The 15,705-nt window shown below is 27.9% G+C and overlaps 1 protein-coding gene across 3 annotated transcripts; it reads right to left on the bottom strand.

Annotated features, from left to right (window-relative positions):
* Positions 1 to 1,198: 1,198 nt before the first annotated feature.
* On the bottom strand, positions 1,199 to 3,690 carry LOC130804425 (heat shock factor protein HSF30). 3 transcript variants are annotated; one of them, XR_009040014.1, is made up of 3 exons: positions 3,114 to 3,690; positions 2,077 to 2,920; positions 1,199 to 1,984 (listed from the first exon to the last, which is right to left on the bottom strand). XR_009040014.1 is itself a non-coding variant. In XM_057668853.1 (3 exons), the coding sequence occupies exons 1-3, from the start codon at positions 3,420 to 3,422 to the stop codon at positions 1,750 to 1,752; spliced, it is 1,047 nt and encodes a 348-aa protein (XP_057524836.1). In that variant the 5' UTR covers positions 3,423 to 3,690; the 3' UTR covers positions 1,208 to 1,749. The 3 variants fall into 3 exon arrangements, 2 of the variants coding, with proteins under 2 accessions (XP_057524836.1, XP_057524835.1); XM_057668853.1 differs by having other exon boundaries at positions 1,208 to 1,772; positions 2,206 to 2,920; XM_057668852.1 differs by lacking the exon at positions 1,199 to 1,984 and having other exon boundaries at positions 1,999 to 2,920.
* Between the last annotated feature and the right edge of the window lie 12,015 nt (positions 3,691 to 15,705).

Consider the following 15,705-nt stretch of genomic DNA (forward strand, 5'->3'; position numbering starts at 1 on the left):
AGTGAGAAATGTCTTTTTAAAGGAATAATAATATATTCAAATAAGTAAGAATTTCTACTCTTTGTCGGTGTTGGGCTTATCATCATTTTAGTTTTGACATTGCTTATTAGTGGTGGTGGTACTAGTTGTATTGTTTGTTTGGTGTCATCTTATAGTTTGATGATTTTTTTAATACTATATAATATAATTTTTAATTTTTAAATGATCATATGGACTTACACTACTCCATTTAAAATAATCCGTAATGGGTAATATTTTTCATAATTTTCTGAAGTACGTTTTTTACTAAAATATATAATCAGAAGTATTTTAAGAAGATGAATAAGATTTCGTATTCTTATTAGAAGATTATTGTAATAGTGTGAGTTATTTTTAATTAATTAATATTAGAATTATTTTGAGTTGATCATAATTGAGATTATTTTAACAAATATTTCTAATGTATAAGAGGTTTTGATTAAATTGATTTCTTAACATAACATTATAATCCAATTTGACATATGGGCAATAGATACGAATCTCATCTACCGTTCATTTCAGGTAGGTACAAATCTCATTTACCCCTCGTTTCAAATTAAATGTTTAGCACCATATACGTAAAGTACATTTGTTGAGGCCTCAATATATATTTATAAATTCAATCAGTTTCCTTATATTGCTTTATTTATTACAATATTTTATATATTAATGAATTTTGTTAAGGAAATTTAAAATTTTAAAATTTCAAGTTTACCTTATCGTTTTCAGGATACGTCGTGGAATATTATAAAGAGTTTGAATGCAACTAAAGCTTAAACAAAGCAACTAAAGCTTAAACAAAGAAAATAATTCGACAGATAAATAATCTATATAAAGGTGAGATATTTTTTGTATTAATTAAAATGTAAAATTTTTATTATCAAAAGAGACAAATAAGAGACTTTTTAAATTTAAATATTTCTTTTAATAATCAAAAACTACATCTTTACAAGCAAAACCTTAAATTGGCTAAGGAGCAAACCATTTAAAAGGGACCCCTCATCTAAAAAGAACTATATAAAAATCATAGATAATTTAAGACATTTGGACAACTTTAACTTATTTTGACACCTTAAGAAAGTTCAAAGATTAGAAATTTAAGATTAGTATTGAAACAATTTATTGTTATAAACAAATTATTTTTAAACAAACAGTAATTCTAAATCAACTAGCAGATAAACCACTCCAACCAACTACCCGCTATATATCTTTTACCAAACAACTCTAGTCTACAGTAGAAAAAACTGAATCAACTGACCTTTAATTGAAAATCCAAAACAGAAATTTTTTAGTCACCATCATGAATGAACAATGATGATCAAGCTCATATAAGAGAAATATAATAGATTTGTTGATGAGCCCTTTAGGGTATAAACATATATCATAGCAAAGATCATAGAATGCTTACATCTTATCAGAACATCAAAGTCTAGTACCAAAGAAAAAAAACTTGCACTAATCATAATATGTAATTGCTGTACATTGCAGATAACTGCTGACTTTTGGAGATAGATGAGTTCAGTGTTCTAAACAAATGAACAAATGTACCGTTTCTACAACCCAAATACTTCATATCACCCCAAAATTAATAGCTAATAAGCTATTTACCAAATATGATTGCACACCCACAAACCAAATACTATCTTATGCTCCTCCTATGAAGAGAAAAATTAAGTTCCTGGCTTCTGATGGATGAGCACCAAAGTACAGAGTCAAAATCGGTTATTTGCACTACCCTTTATCATTTTCTTGCCCTGCAAAAACAATGAGAAACAAACAATCATAACCAGCGTAACATAATTCCTAAGCAAATTTGTCGTTTGAATTCGCGAGTGTACTCGCGAATCAGTGTACAAGTAATTACACCCAATCTTTACTTAATTGAATACTTGAAAGAATTGAAAAGGATACAAAACAGAATGTTTAAACCATCAATTATGCCTCCTTGGATCCTCCTGCCACTCTTCTGCATTACAAACCAAGCACAAATTATAAGGAACATACACCACCTAAACTACTAGACATGACAAAGTAGCACATAAGAACAGCTTAACATACCATTAAATGAGAGGCAAGATGAAAGATAAACCAAGGAGGCATCACAAAACAATCATATGAAGATCATTTATCATTTTGGTATTGATCCTAGAAAACCCATTTGATCAATCAAGTCTTGAAGATCCTCACCCCAATTTGAAGTTTCAGGAGCCAAATCCTCTACTGGTACATCCAAGTCCTGCTCTTCACCAACCATTTCCTCAATTAGTAAATCTTCCCAATCAATTTCACCCACAATTTCCAAATTTCGATCAATGGATGAGAGTATAGAATCAGGCCCTTTAACATCACTGCTAGCTTCATCATCCAATGCAGCTGAGAATAATGTTTCGATTTCGGTTTCCACAGTTGCTGTCAACCCTTCTGTGTTCTCCACTGCTGATAACACTTCATCTTGCAGAAGTTCTCTGCTTGGGCTAGCAGTTAATCTCCTTTTCCTACCAATCTCAATGCCTTCAAACATTCTACCTTGCTCGGTTCGATGCATTAAGTTCTGTACAAATGATGGGTTGGTAAGGGCTTTGGCCAGAAACTCCATCATTTGTTGTTGCTTTTTTTCAGTAGATTGAAGCCTAGTTTCCATTGTACGGATTTGTTCTCTGGAAAGCTGCTGTTGTTGTCTTAGCTTTACAAGTTGGGCAATTAATACATTCCTATCTCGCCTTAGTCTTTCCATTTCACCATCTAATCCATAATGGCCTATCTCAACACAAGCTGAACCTTGGTTTGAAATGTTTTGTGCTACATTTCTTCTCCTTTTGATGGTTTTTAACAAGTGTTTTTGCCCTCCTAGAAAGCCTTCATTTGCAAATTCCCAACGATCTGGATCAACCTTTCTGAAACCCTGAAATATGCACATAAAATATGATGATAAGCACTATATTTGTAGAAAGAACAACATAAAGTGAAATTCCTAATATATCGAGAAAACCTAGATCATCTACAAGCATAATTCTCACACAAACATTTAGACAAACACCTACAAGCAAAAACAAAAAAACAAAAACTAAGAAAGACAAAGTGAAATTGATACTTACATAAGTATTTAACTGACGAATAAAGCTTGAGAAATTACTGTGCTTGAAGAATTTAGGCAAAAGCAAAGTAGAAAACTTATGGGAATCCCAAACAATGAAGCTATTACGAGCTGAGCTCCAAGAAACAATGGTATCAGTAGAAGGATCTTCCACCATATCAAAAGTCTTGATCAAAAATGGAGGTGGACCCATCTCATGAAGCCCTTCCATGGGTCTCACAGACAAGTTTGATGATGATCCAGCTGATGATGATGTACCTGTGTTGTAGGTGATTGTAATCTCTTCTTCTTTTGGAATTACACTTTCCATTTTTAAAATAGTGCAATTTTAGGGGGTTTTAGATTTTGATAATGGGGATTAGGGACATGGTGTGGGTTTAATAATGGGTTTAAAGGGTATAAATTGGAGTTAAGTGAAGATATGATGATGGGTAGAAGAAGGTTCTAGATTGAGGGGACTGAAGAAATAGAAGAAAACAGAGAGAAACAGGGGTAAGGGAGAAGATGTTTATTGAAGGATCTCAGGAATTCTGTAATTATCTGTTGGAAGTTTCTTGCTTTCACTGTTTTATGGCAATTTGTGGGAAAATTAAGAAAAGTAGAGGGTTGTTTATGAAGATATGACATTTTTGTCATCGTGGAGGGGAGAGGATCAGCCAAGTGTAAGTGTAGGGTCCACTACTAATACTATCTACTGATCTTCTGGAAACTTCTCACAAAACTATCAACATTTTTCTTTTAGGACTACTAATAACAATACTAATATCTATTGATATTATGGAAAGTTTTTCATTACACAATTTTAATACTAATTTTTTATTTTTTATAATGCATATTTAAAGATATTAAATTTTAAAAATTATATAAAATTAATCGAGAAAAACAAAAAAACAATGTTAGGCGGTGTATGATAAACAGTTGATAGTTAATAGCTGGTAGTTAAATAGAGTAGTTGATTTGACTAACTAGTTTTATTAACTGATTTAATTAGCTGGTTTTAGTAACTGATTTATTTAAAAGCGTTAGGTAAAATTTAGTTAATAGTTGAAAGCTGATTAATGTAAAAAGACTATAACGGCATGATAAATTTTTTCTAAGTTTATAAAGTAATTTGTTTATAGTACTTTTAAGTAAGTAATTGACAAAATATTAATAATCTTAATAAAAGTATAATTATAATTTACAAAATATTAATAAGCTCATAAAAATATAATTATTATTATTTATAAGTTATAACAAAAAGAAAAATAAAAAATTGCTAACTTGGTATGTTATGTAGCGCGGCATAGAAGATGAGGGGTGAGGAAGCTATACAAGTTATTAAGGTTATGAGAGGGAAGTAAAAAGATAATAATGAAAGGGTAAATTGGTCCATTAGAATAGAAATTGCAACCATCTAATTGAATACGCTCTATTTTATAAAATGTTACAGTTTACTGATTTATAAGAATTAGTTCTTTCAACAAACACTTTTATCAAACAATATTTTTAGCGTGTTTGAGTCAATGAACCAACTAATACTAATATGCTACCAACTAGTGGAAAATACATCAACCCGCTAATTTACAAAACACCCCCTAATCATTCTCTAAAACGTAATATTAAAGTCCTAGTATAGAAACTCATGTGAATTTATTAGTATTGAATATGTAAAATATACTTTCAAAAACAATACAATTATATTATCGTTATGAAATCAACCGAACACGTAAACTTTTTAAAACTAAAAAACAATTAATGACATTTTTTAAAAATTATTATTGAATATATGACTTTTTCACTCACTTAAAATATCAAATTCTTAGTGAGGTAAATCATAATAGTTACTTGATTAATAGCAAAATCATTTTCCACAAAATAGTTCTATTTGTCAAAGCTTTAGAAAAATTAAATTTATCATTTTTAATATTTTTATTAATATATATGATTACTTGATTAATAGCAAAAGCATAATGGTTGAATGACTTAACTGGTTTCCTAAAAAAAATTGGTTTCCTACACGGGCTGGATTAAGTTCGGCAATCGGGCCAAACTCGAGTAGATATATAAGCCAACCTAGTTTCTATCGGGCTAATGATCTGAAATCAATATATACTTTATCTAGTATTATCTTTTAGTTGTAAATCCACATTTACTATGTAATCTGTGTAAGATGATTTCAATGACAATTATAGAGACCAACTTGTTATTAGCTTGATCCGAATAATTTAGGTTATAAACGCTATATGGATTTTGATCCCTAAATTTTAGCAGTTTAAACATAAAATAAAAAAGAAAACTTCTGATAATGTTTGAAAATTAGTAAAACAGATTAAAATTGATAACAAAAACATATTTTTAAGATACATCTTACATTAAGATCGTCTCATACAAAATATATGATAAAGTATGACAACTTCATGCTTAACTTAAAAGGATAATGTAATATTAGTTTGTCTCACTAGGCGCATTCCTTATACTCACAAAGGATCTTAAAATCCATTTTTTTTTTTTTATGATAATTCAATGTTTGATCTATTTGGTTTAACTATAAAGGATCTTAAAATGTGAACCAATAGTGAATCCATACCCGCACGTAACGATGGGCCACCATCAATTTGTCGAGCCAAGAACGTTTATAGGCCAACATATATCTCCACCAAAATCTATGTGTAGTCCAGCCCACAAAACGATGGACCAAATCTACCCTCATCACCAACTCCTACTCGTACTAGGCATAGTATGTGTTAGAGTATATACCATATATACTGAGGCCTTAATTATTATTATAAGCTTTTCATCAAGGTTCTAGGTTATTATATATTAAAAGCCAGTATGATAAAAGGTTACAAGTTTGGATTTCAATCACTCCTCATCTAAAGCGAAATATTTAGTGCTAGGCATGAAGAGGGCATGTGTGTGGGGTCGTGTTAAAATATAAAAAATATTTTAGAGCCTCAACTATCAGTTAAAACTTTAGATTGTATTGGTTGCTTGACACTTGATCCAAACAATGGACAAGGTCGATCCTCATAGGTCGTCACTAACACGAAAGATGGAAACAAATTAGCTTATTATAATAAAATTCTCAAAATAAGCTTCGAAAAATTTTAATTTTCAAAATAAGCATCTCTATGCCAAAGCTGAGGTCCAGAGCGAACTAACCTAACCTCTAAAACATAATGACATTTATTTTGAGAATTAAAATTTTCCGAAACTTATTTAAAGATTTTTTTTAATAATTAGCTTATTCTTCCCAATTTTTTCCATTTACTCCTACTCAGGCTATGCATACTTGGTCCAAACGATGGACCAAGTAGCTACGTTAGGATTCAAACTTGACTAATTTTTGCATCTAGGTCAACCTAGAGCCTAATAAAGTACTATGGATTAACATCGCCCTAAAATTATAATTTAGTACTTCTGAAACTTGAACTTAACTAATTATATTCCCTTCGTTTTTTTTTATCTTATCATTAAGAATATGAGAAGAAATCAAGATAAATAAAAATTACGAATAAATACTATGAAAGATAGGTAAAATAATATAAAAAAATAAAGATTTTATTAATTAAAGTGTAAGTATAATCGTGTCATTAATACTTATTGATACAGATACATCAAGCTTAAAATTCATCATTAAGGGTTAGTAGGTGGGTTTACACAACAAGGCTACTAGGAAAAGCCTAAAATAGGGTGAACCATGGACGACACACTCCACAACGCAGTAATATATTTTAATTGCTTCGAAGATCCTCCATTTTTCTCACTGTGCATTTTTTTTATTATCTCATTAAAATGATGTCATTTTTATTTTTCGTCATAATATATATATTTTTCTTTAATTCTCATTTCCTCATTAATTTATTTTTTTTTATTTCATGTATATATTTCTTCCGATACTCCATAATATTTATTTAAGTTTTTTTATTTAATTATATATGAGAAAAATTTAATAGGACAGACATAGTATATTAAGCTGACTCAAGAAAACAATGTAAACAGTATTGGTTACTTCCGGTATTCATGGAAAAGATTAAAGATGAAAAAGTAAACAACGACCATTCTTTTGTTCACCACCTCATATTTGTCACCTCCTTGTGTCTCAACCTCCCACTACTTCGGACTTTTATTATTTGGCTATTTTGGTTTGATTGTGATTTTTTGCTATTTGGGTTGTCAAGACAATAAAATAATCTACATTTTTAAAGTTAAAATTAAAAAGTTATTATAATAATTTTTATATTGATTTTTAGTTTCTTTAACTTATTTTTTAATAAATAATAAACAATCAATAATGATTTTTATTTAATATTCTCATAAAAATTAGATTAAACAATTATCTTTTCAGTTAATAGTTATAGCTGATCAAACTGATCAACTTTTAGCAATTACTTTAATTAATAATCATTTGTTAAACAGACTCTTTGACTACAGTAGAAATAGTAAACTCATCTTTGGCTTTAGGGGCAAAGCTACGAATAGAAACTAAGCTAAGGGTTCAATTATTAGATATATAAGTATAAAAATTATACGCGAATTACTGATAAATTATCAAAATAATTATAAAAAAATAAGTTTAACAGTTTAAGTATTAAATTAAGAAAAAAATATACAATCTTACCACTAAACTTCATTATGTATTAATTAATGCGGGTAAGATTGAAAATATAATAGGTTGCATGTTTGAACTTCTTGTGCTTTCACCTCTACTCAAACTCCCATATTATTCCTCAAAATATTATTGACAAGATATCTCTTATTATTTTATTTACAAGTTGGTTCATCAACTTATTTATTTCCTGTTTTTTTTATTAACAACCAAATAGAATTTTAAAAATCACAATTGTAAAATGTAATAGACTCATTAGCATACCAGATTTTCTTTTATGAAAATGCCTTTCTTTTATTCTCATTTATATATTAATTTTTGTATAATATTATTCATATAATTCAAAAGGTTTCATAATTTTTTTATTTTTGTGTAATATATATACAATAATATAGTACAACAATTGATCGTCAACACTTTACCTAGAAGTCCCCGTTACCATAAATGTCAATATAACCATTCAAGAGTTTCATATCTAAGACCTTTTTCTAATCGAACATTCTAGGGTAAAATAATAGTGAAAGTTTTAAAATATTTTTCAAGATAAATAATTATTAACAGCGAATAAAGATCTTGACTTTTTTTTATCAAATTTTTTTGTTCGCTGTTAGTAACAGCGAACAGTTACGATCCTAAAATTAGCTACTGCATTTTTTTTCCCTCATTAAAAAAAGAAAAAATATCTTCAATTAGCTGTTCGCTGTTACTAACAGCGAACAAAGAAGTTTGGTCAAAAAAGGGTCAAAATCTTTGTTCGCTGTCAGTAACAACGAACAAAAATTTTGACTTTTTTTGACCAAGCTTCTCTGTTCGCTGTTAGTAATAGCGAACAAGCCGCACCTTTGCTTTGAGAAAAAACTGCTTATCTTAAGAAATATTTTGAAACTATGACTATTATGTGAATTTTTTATAATTTAAATTTTCAATAATTCACTTCTTCTCCATATGATTTGACAAATATGCATAGATGGACGGTTGATGTGAAAGAGAAAATAGGCAAAAGGGGATGGACGATGAAAAGGTAATGAATTATGCATTAATTAAGCATAAGAAAGTAATAACTAAGTAATTCTTGATTGTCTTATTTAAATTGTATTTTTTTATTGAATTATTATTTAATTTGCATTTATTTTCTATTTTAAGAGGTATAAATATTAATTTATAGTTAATATATCAAATGAAGTCAAAAAAAATCAGTAAATGAGATTGAAGTACTTGAATGAATTTGTAGGTAAAATTAAAATAAAAAAAGTGGTGGCTGGGAACAATTATCAAAAGAGAGAAAAGTACAAAGTAAATAAGACAAATTAAAATAGATTTTTAGTGCACATTAAAAAAAGAAAAAGAAATTTTAAAAACGCAGTATTTTTAAACATGACTTCATGTTGTTCATTCAGTTTAATGTATGGATCAATATTGTAGATGTAATTAATTCAAAGGGTGTTTGACAATTAGTTTTTTCATCAGCTTTATTTGGCTTTTGACTTTTGGCTTTAGTCAAATAGCTAAAATATTTATTTGTTAAATAGTTTTTAACCTTGTTGAAAAACTAACTTAAAAGTCAAAATCAATTTAAAAAAAAAAAAAACTTAGAGGTCAAAAAAAAAAAAAAAAAAAAAAAACTCAAGACTACTCTACTCAAAGCTTACTTAGAGTAGCATTTAGTAGTTTTTCCAACGGTTTATGTTTACTTATTTTTTTCTCAAATAGTAACTACTAACATTATCAAGCAGCAGTCCCGACCAATAATCATTTGACACAGAGAAATGGGCAGTGGACAAAAACTTAAAGTTAAGTATATGTGATGACGATATAGTACTAATAGTTGATGGAAAGAAACCAAAATCACATATATATATATATATATATATATATATATATATATATATATATATATATATATATATATATATATATATATAACGTTAAAATGCAAATTATATTAATGTAGTGTTTGGAAATAAGTATTTCATTTCAAATTATAGATTTTAATTATGAAATTATAAATGAAAAATTTGAGAATGACAAGGTTTGGAAAGTCATTCTCAAATTCTCAACTTTAACTACTTTAAAAACCATGGTGGAATTTAATTCAAATTCAAATTTAAAAAGTTTTAATTGCCAAATAATAAATTTGAGCTAATTTTAAATTTTCAAATGAAATTATTATTTCCAAACATGGCATTAGGGAAATTCCACATAGTAGCATCAAGCATTCATGAAATGTTAGTGGTAACACTTTTGTAAGATTTTTTCACATGGTAGCATCCAGTTTATGCCTTATCTAACTGCCGTAGCATTTTCCGTTAAATTCTTGTCAATTTTCGCTTAATTCACTATTTTGACGTTTCTACCCTTATTAACTAGTGCTGGTCGTTGTCTTTATAATTTGCCTTAAATCATTTTTATGCTCTCAAATATTTAATTCACCATGTTGACATTTAATTTCGTTTAATTCATTAACGCTCTCAAATGTTTAGAGCAAATTATAAAGACATGAACCAACACTTAATAAGGATAGAAACGTCAAAATGGTGAATTAAACGGAAATTGACAATAATTTAACGGAAAAAGCCACGGCAGTTAGATAGAGCATAAACTGGATCCTAACATGTGAAAAAATCTTACGAAAGTGCTACCACTGTCATTTCATTAAAGTTTAATAGTACCATGTAGAATTTCCTTAGGATCTAAAAAAATCAAAAAGGAAAAGGAAACAAAAAAGAATTTACCATTGCCTCCCAACTGATCTCAACCAATACCAGATACTCCAAAGGCCTGTCAACTCCTCCACGTCGAATCATTAATTTGTATGTGACCACATCATCCATCATTCACATGCATGTGTAATTTAATGCAATACTTTAATTATTAATATTTTTATACTTTATTAAGTACTTGTAAATGATAAAAAGTTAATAAGTTTACCTATCCTTGTTGAATGTATACTCACTATAAGCTTATAGAATGACTAATAGTCTAATACTATCTTAATTTCACAGAAAATGTCTCATTTATTTTTTATTATACATAATGAAATATTGTAATAAGTGGATTCTTATAATAATTTTTGCATTGAGATGAATCAAACAAGATCTCACTTGATTATGTTTTAATTTATAAAATTAAGAATAAAATATTGGTGAATAGTGTCAAAAAGTAAATAAGACATTTTCAGTGGAATAGGAGGGAGTATGATCTTATTCTTTGAACTCGTTTCTAGATGTAAAGGAGCAGTTGATGAAGAAGATATGATCGACAATGAACAAGAGGTTGGAGAGAAAAGCCACAGAGAAAGTATTAATCATATACTTCTATTCATGTCACATTAATATGAAGATCAACTTAACACTTAATAAGTATTAATAATATTTTATTATTTTAATATCATTAAATATCTCTTATCTAACATACAAATTAAAGAGTTAAATATATGCAATTTTAGGTAACTAAATTGCAAGAATTTATTCCACTCGTACAGTAATTTTAAAAAGATAAGATTCATAGGTCATAGTCAAAATAGTGACGTGGATATATGTCATTCGCTCCACAGTTAAGGAAAAGAAAATTTACTACTAATATTAAAAAACTTGTTTGATACCAAATTTCCATCCTATGAGTGAAGGAGAGTTAGTATTCCAACCACGTGCCAAGTCGTAAGACGTCACGGGGGCAAATTAAAACTTCTACAATAATGTCATCATCTTTTTGTGGGGTCCATTTGCATGTTATTTTAAGGTTGTTCAATTTTAAATTTTATTTTTTAAAATTGATTAACATAAAAGGAATTTCTAAAACAAAAAAACAACTCTTACCATGTTTGTACTATATTTAGGGCTTTAAAAAAAATATTAAATTAAAATATAAAAATTAATTTTTTTATTAAGGGAGCCATACAAACTTTTTCAACATTAAAACCCACCTCCCACCAAGCAATATGATGGGCAACCGTGTTCCTACCCTTACAAACATAACTACACCAAAAACCGTGAAAACTAGCACTAAGAAAAGCAATCCGGTCCAAGAAAAGATGCTATATGAAGACCAACCTTAAGATTTAGACATGGTGATTTGGATAATAGACATGGAATCACCCTCTAAATGGACATGGGTAAAACCCAACTGTAAAGCTAGCTTGATACCAAAGCAAGCAATGGCCGCTTTACAGAGATCAACACTCAAGGAAGCCTTATATTATACCTTCTTACCCCAGCAGCCACCAAGAATCCTTTATCATCTCTGATAGACACATCAATACCCCGGGTCGGATAGTGAGGCACATAAGCATCAAAGTTGAGCTTGAACCAATCATTTATAGGACGACACCAAGAGGGGCAACTAAGGTTATCGAGTTACAATCAGAGTTGACCCAATTCTTTTCAATTTTTTCGTCAAGTCATTTTGAAGTCCATGTATTAAATTTTCCGAGTTATGATTCACCATGTTTTAATAATTAGTACTCCTATTAATTTATATTAGTATTATTATCATTACTTTTAATAGTACTAAAATTATATTAGTATCATTGTATTCGAGGTAGCAATAATATTACTAATTGTATCTTTTTTATATGACAGAGGTTTAATTTTGAACACTTGAATAATTTAGTCATCCTTGTTGTGACTAGGTATGAGTAATGACCCATGATTGTGTTCTCTCATCCTCATGTAATGTAGTCATATGACATCATAGATGAATGTACATAACTACATATATACTTCTTGTTGTGACTAGCATATGGCATATGGCATATGGGGAGGTTAAAAATAAGGACAAAGTCAAGGGTGATGCAACCAATACCAATACAATGGTACCAAAGCAAGAGTTGAGTAGTGAGTAGTGTACTCCTTTTTTATTTCCCCATCACTCCATGTGCTTCTCCTTCTCTCTCTCTCTATTATTTTGTCTCTTTCTCATTCATTCTTCCCTTTCTCTCCACCTTTGGCCACCTAATTACTACTCCTTCCCTTTAAATTAGTTTATTTTTATTAAATCATAAAAACTCAAAAAATAGAATGAGTAAATTATTTATAATAGATCAAGTATTTCCATTTTTTTAATTCATTTACTTTATTAAGTGTGATAGATTATATTTTCTCCATTTTATATCACTCACATCAAACAAGCTTTTACACTATTCATCATTCTATGATAATTTATATATGTTGCTATTATACGAGAAAAATATAGTCATGTGAGATCTTGTTTTTTTCATCTCGTCTCATATTTTCATAATATCAAATTTTTATAATCTTTATTTATGTATAACTCTAGATATAAACGATCCGACAAACGCATTAAATTGTGTAAAAGTTTGTTTGGTGCAAGTATTATGAAACGGAGGAAGTACTACACTTATCTTGTGATTTGTCTTATTTATCTTTTTTATTTATCAATTCAAATTATTTTTTAATTTTTATCATCTGACACACATAATTTAACTTCTCAACTTAAATTGACACTTCTTACACCTCCTTATAAAATATAAAATTTTGTCACATTTTTACCTTTTTTGAGTTTGCTACCAAATATATTTGGAAAAAAAATTAGTGACTAGAGCTGTGCTGAGGCTTATGATGGCTCAAACTTGAGCCTTAGATATGTGAATTTTAAGTGGGCCTCATCTTAAATTAGTTAGGCTGAATTTCATTTATGTAAATAAGGGTTAGCCAAACTAATTTAAAAGATTTATAATAGTAAATAGTATCTATAGTTATATATAATAAATGATAAAAATAAGTAATTAAATTATAAGACATTTCACTCAATATGACATATGTGTTTCAATAGTTATTGAAATAAATAATAAAAACAAGTTTGCAAATTTAAACTCTTTTAATTTTATTTAAGTTGAATCTGACCATATTTATGTATTTTATAGGTCAAGGTTTAATAAAGGGAGTACTATACTCGTAATAGAGTAAAGTATAGAAGTATTATATTTCCTCGAGGAAAAGAATACTAAAATATTGAAGTAATTTCCTCTTTTCTTTTTGTTTTAAAGATGCCCCACCATGTGAACAATTTGGTTCATGTTTTCTTGTACTACTATGCTTTCATCTTTTATCATTTGTAAGGTTCATCTTGCATTCTTGCTTATCAACTACTATCACCTAATTAAAATATTTATTAGAAATTTTTTTTTTAATTATCTAAACTTGCAATATTATATTATATGACATTTTTGTAAATCATGAAGTACTAAATTGAATACTCAACTATGATGATCATTTTGACAATGAAAAATTGTTAGTTTTGTAGCCATATACTAATTTCGATTGTATATATTAGTCCCCTTGATCTTATTTGTACTTTCCTTTTGAAATATGGAAAGGAACAATGAGGTTAATATTGACCACCGAGGGATAAAATTCCAATAAAATATTAAATATTGTTGTTTGAATAAAAAAAGAGTAAATATATCTTGTGAAAAGAGGAAAAAGTTATAATCATGAAAAGCATATTATATGAAAAAAATCAAATAAATATGAGTTAAAAACAAATATATGATTCCCTTTTAGTAAAATGTATAAGACGAATGTGATTATTTTTATTCAAAAAAAATTCCTAAAATAAAAAGATTTATGATACAGACTTATTGGAACACTTCAATTTATAGAAAATGAAATAAATAAATAAATAAATAAATAAATATGAGAGTAGTTTGTTTTATATACACATAGAATTATTATTTGAAAAGTTAGTTTGATGGAATTACTTTCATTAATTAATTATTTAAATTCACTACTAATTATGATAGTTTCCCATTACATTATGTATTATGTATCCATAATATAATTGTAATGTTTTAGAAAATAATTAAATTACATTATATGGCTACGTGGCTTATTATTTTCCATCCAAAAAGACCTTGTTGTTGAACTATCATCAAAAATTTGTCTCATAGATTTGACAGAATTGAAACGAACTATAAAAATTCTTAAATAAAGATAAACAACACATGCATAAATAAGCCTAACATATTTAAATTTATCCATACTAGAATTATACCCGTGCTATGCACGGTTGTCTTTTAAAATTTTTATATTAATACTTAATATTAAGCAATATTTACTAATTGATTATCAAAATTATATATATATATATATATATATATATATATATATATATATATATATATATATATATAATGTTATTTTTGAAGTTATATTAATATTATTGTGTTCCAGAAAAAAAAGGAGGTGTGAAATTGCAAGTTTAATATTTATTAAATTTTAACATTATCATATATTGAAATTCAAACATTTTCATTTCTTGAATTCCATACCAAGATGATCACGTGTACATTCGTTGTGACATCAAATTACAACTAATGTGAGAAACAAAACATATTAGTAAACCTTGATTCAATTATAGAAGCAACGAAGGCTTAAATTGTAGTTCTCTGAGATTGGAAAAAAACTATAAGATAAACACAATACTATAGCATTAATTAGTGAGAGTAAACCTTGTTAATTGGTTGATAAATTATATAATACATTTTGTTAAATAACAAAATAATTTACCTCATCATCCATTATGATCACGTGTAACGTAGTTCCTTTATATCATGTCCCTTACCTATATCTTCCATTAATTTTCATGTATATATGAATTTAGCCTTAATTTTAAACAAATTCTTTGATTCTTTAATCTCAAAAAGTTTTTTAAATGGTAAAGTCATTTTATACCAATAAATAATTTTTGTGTTGTGATTTGAGCGATACATTAAGTGGTATCTAATATCATCATGTAATGAGTGTTTTAATGTTGTACCTCTTAAAATAATACTAAATGGTAGTATCAATAATACTAAATGTTGATATGAATAAGAATTATATTGCATTGTGAAGAGGAAAAGAATCAAAATTAATGAGGAGTGGGAAGAATACTTCAAAGGGTAGTTCTAATATTATTAATGTGAATACTAAATATTGATATGATATACATAAAGTAGGTAAAGGAGAGGAGTAGTTTTATAATAATAATAAAATTTAATAAA

Source organism: Amaranthus tricolor, chromosome 17 (assembly GCF_026212465.1).
Source record: "Amaranthus tricolor cultivar Red isolate AtriRed21 chromosome 17, ASM2621246v1, whole genome shotgun sequence".
Taxonomy (NCBI): domain Eukaryota; kingdom Viridiplantae; phylum Streptophyta; class Magnoliopsida; order Caryophyllales; family Amaranthaceae; genus Amaranthus; species Amaranthus tricolor.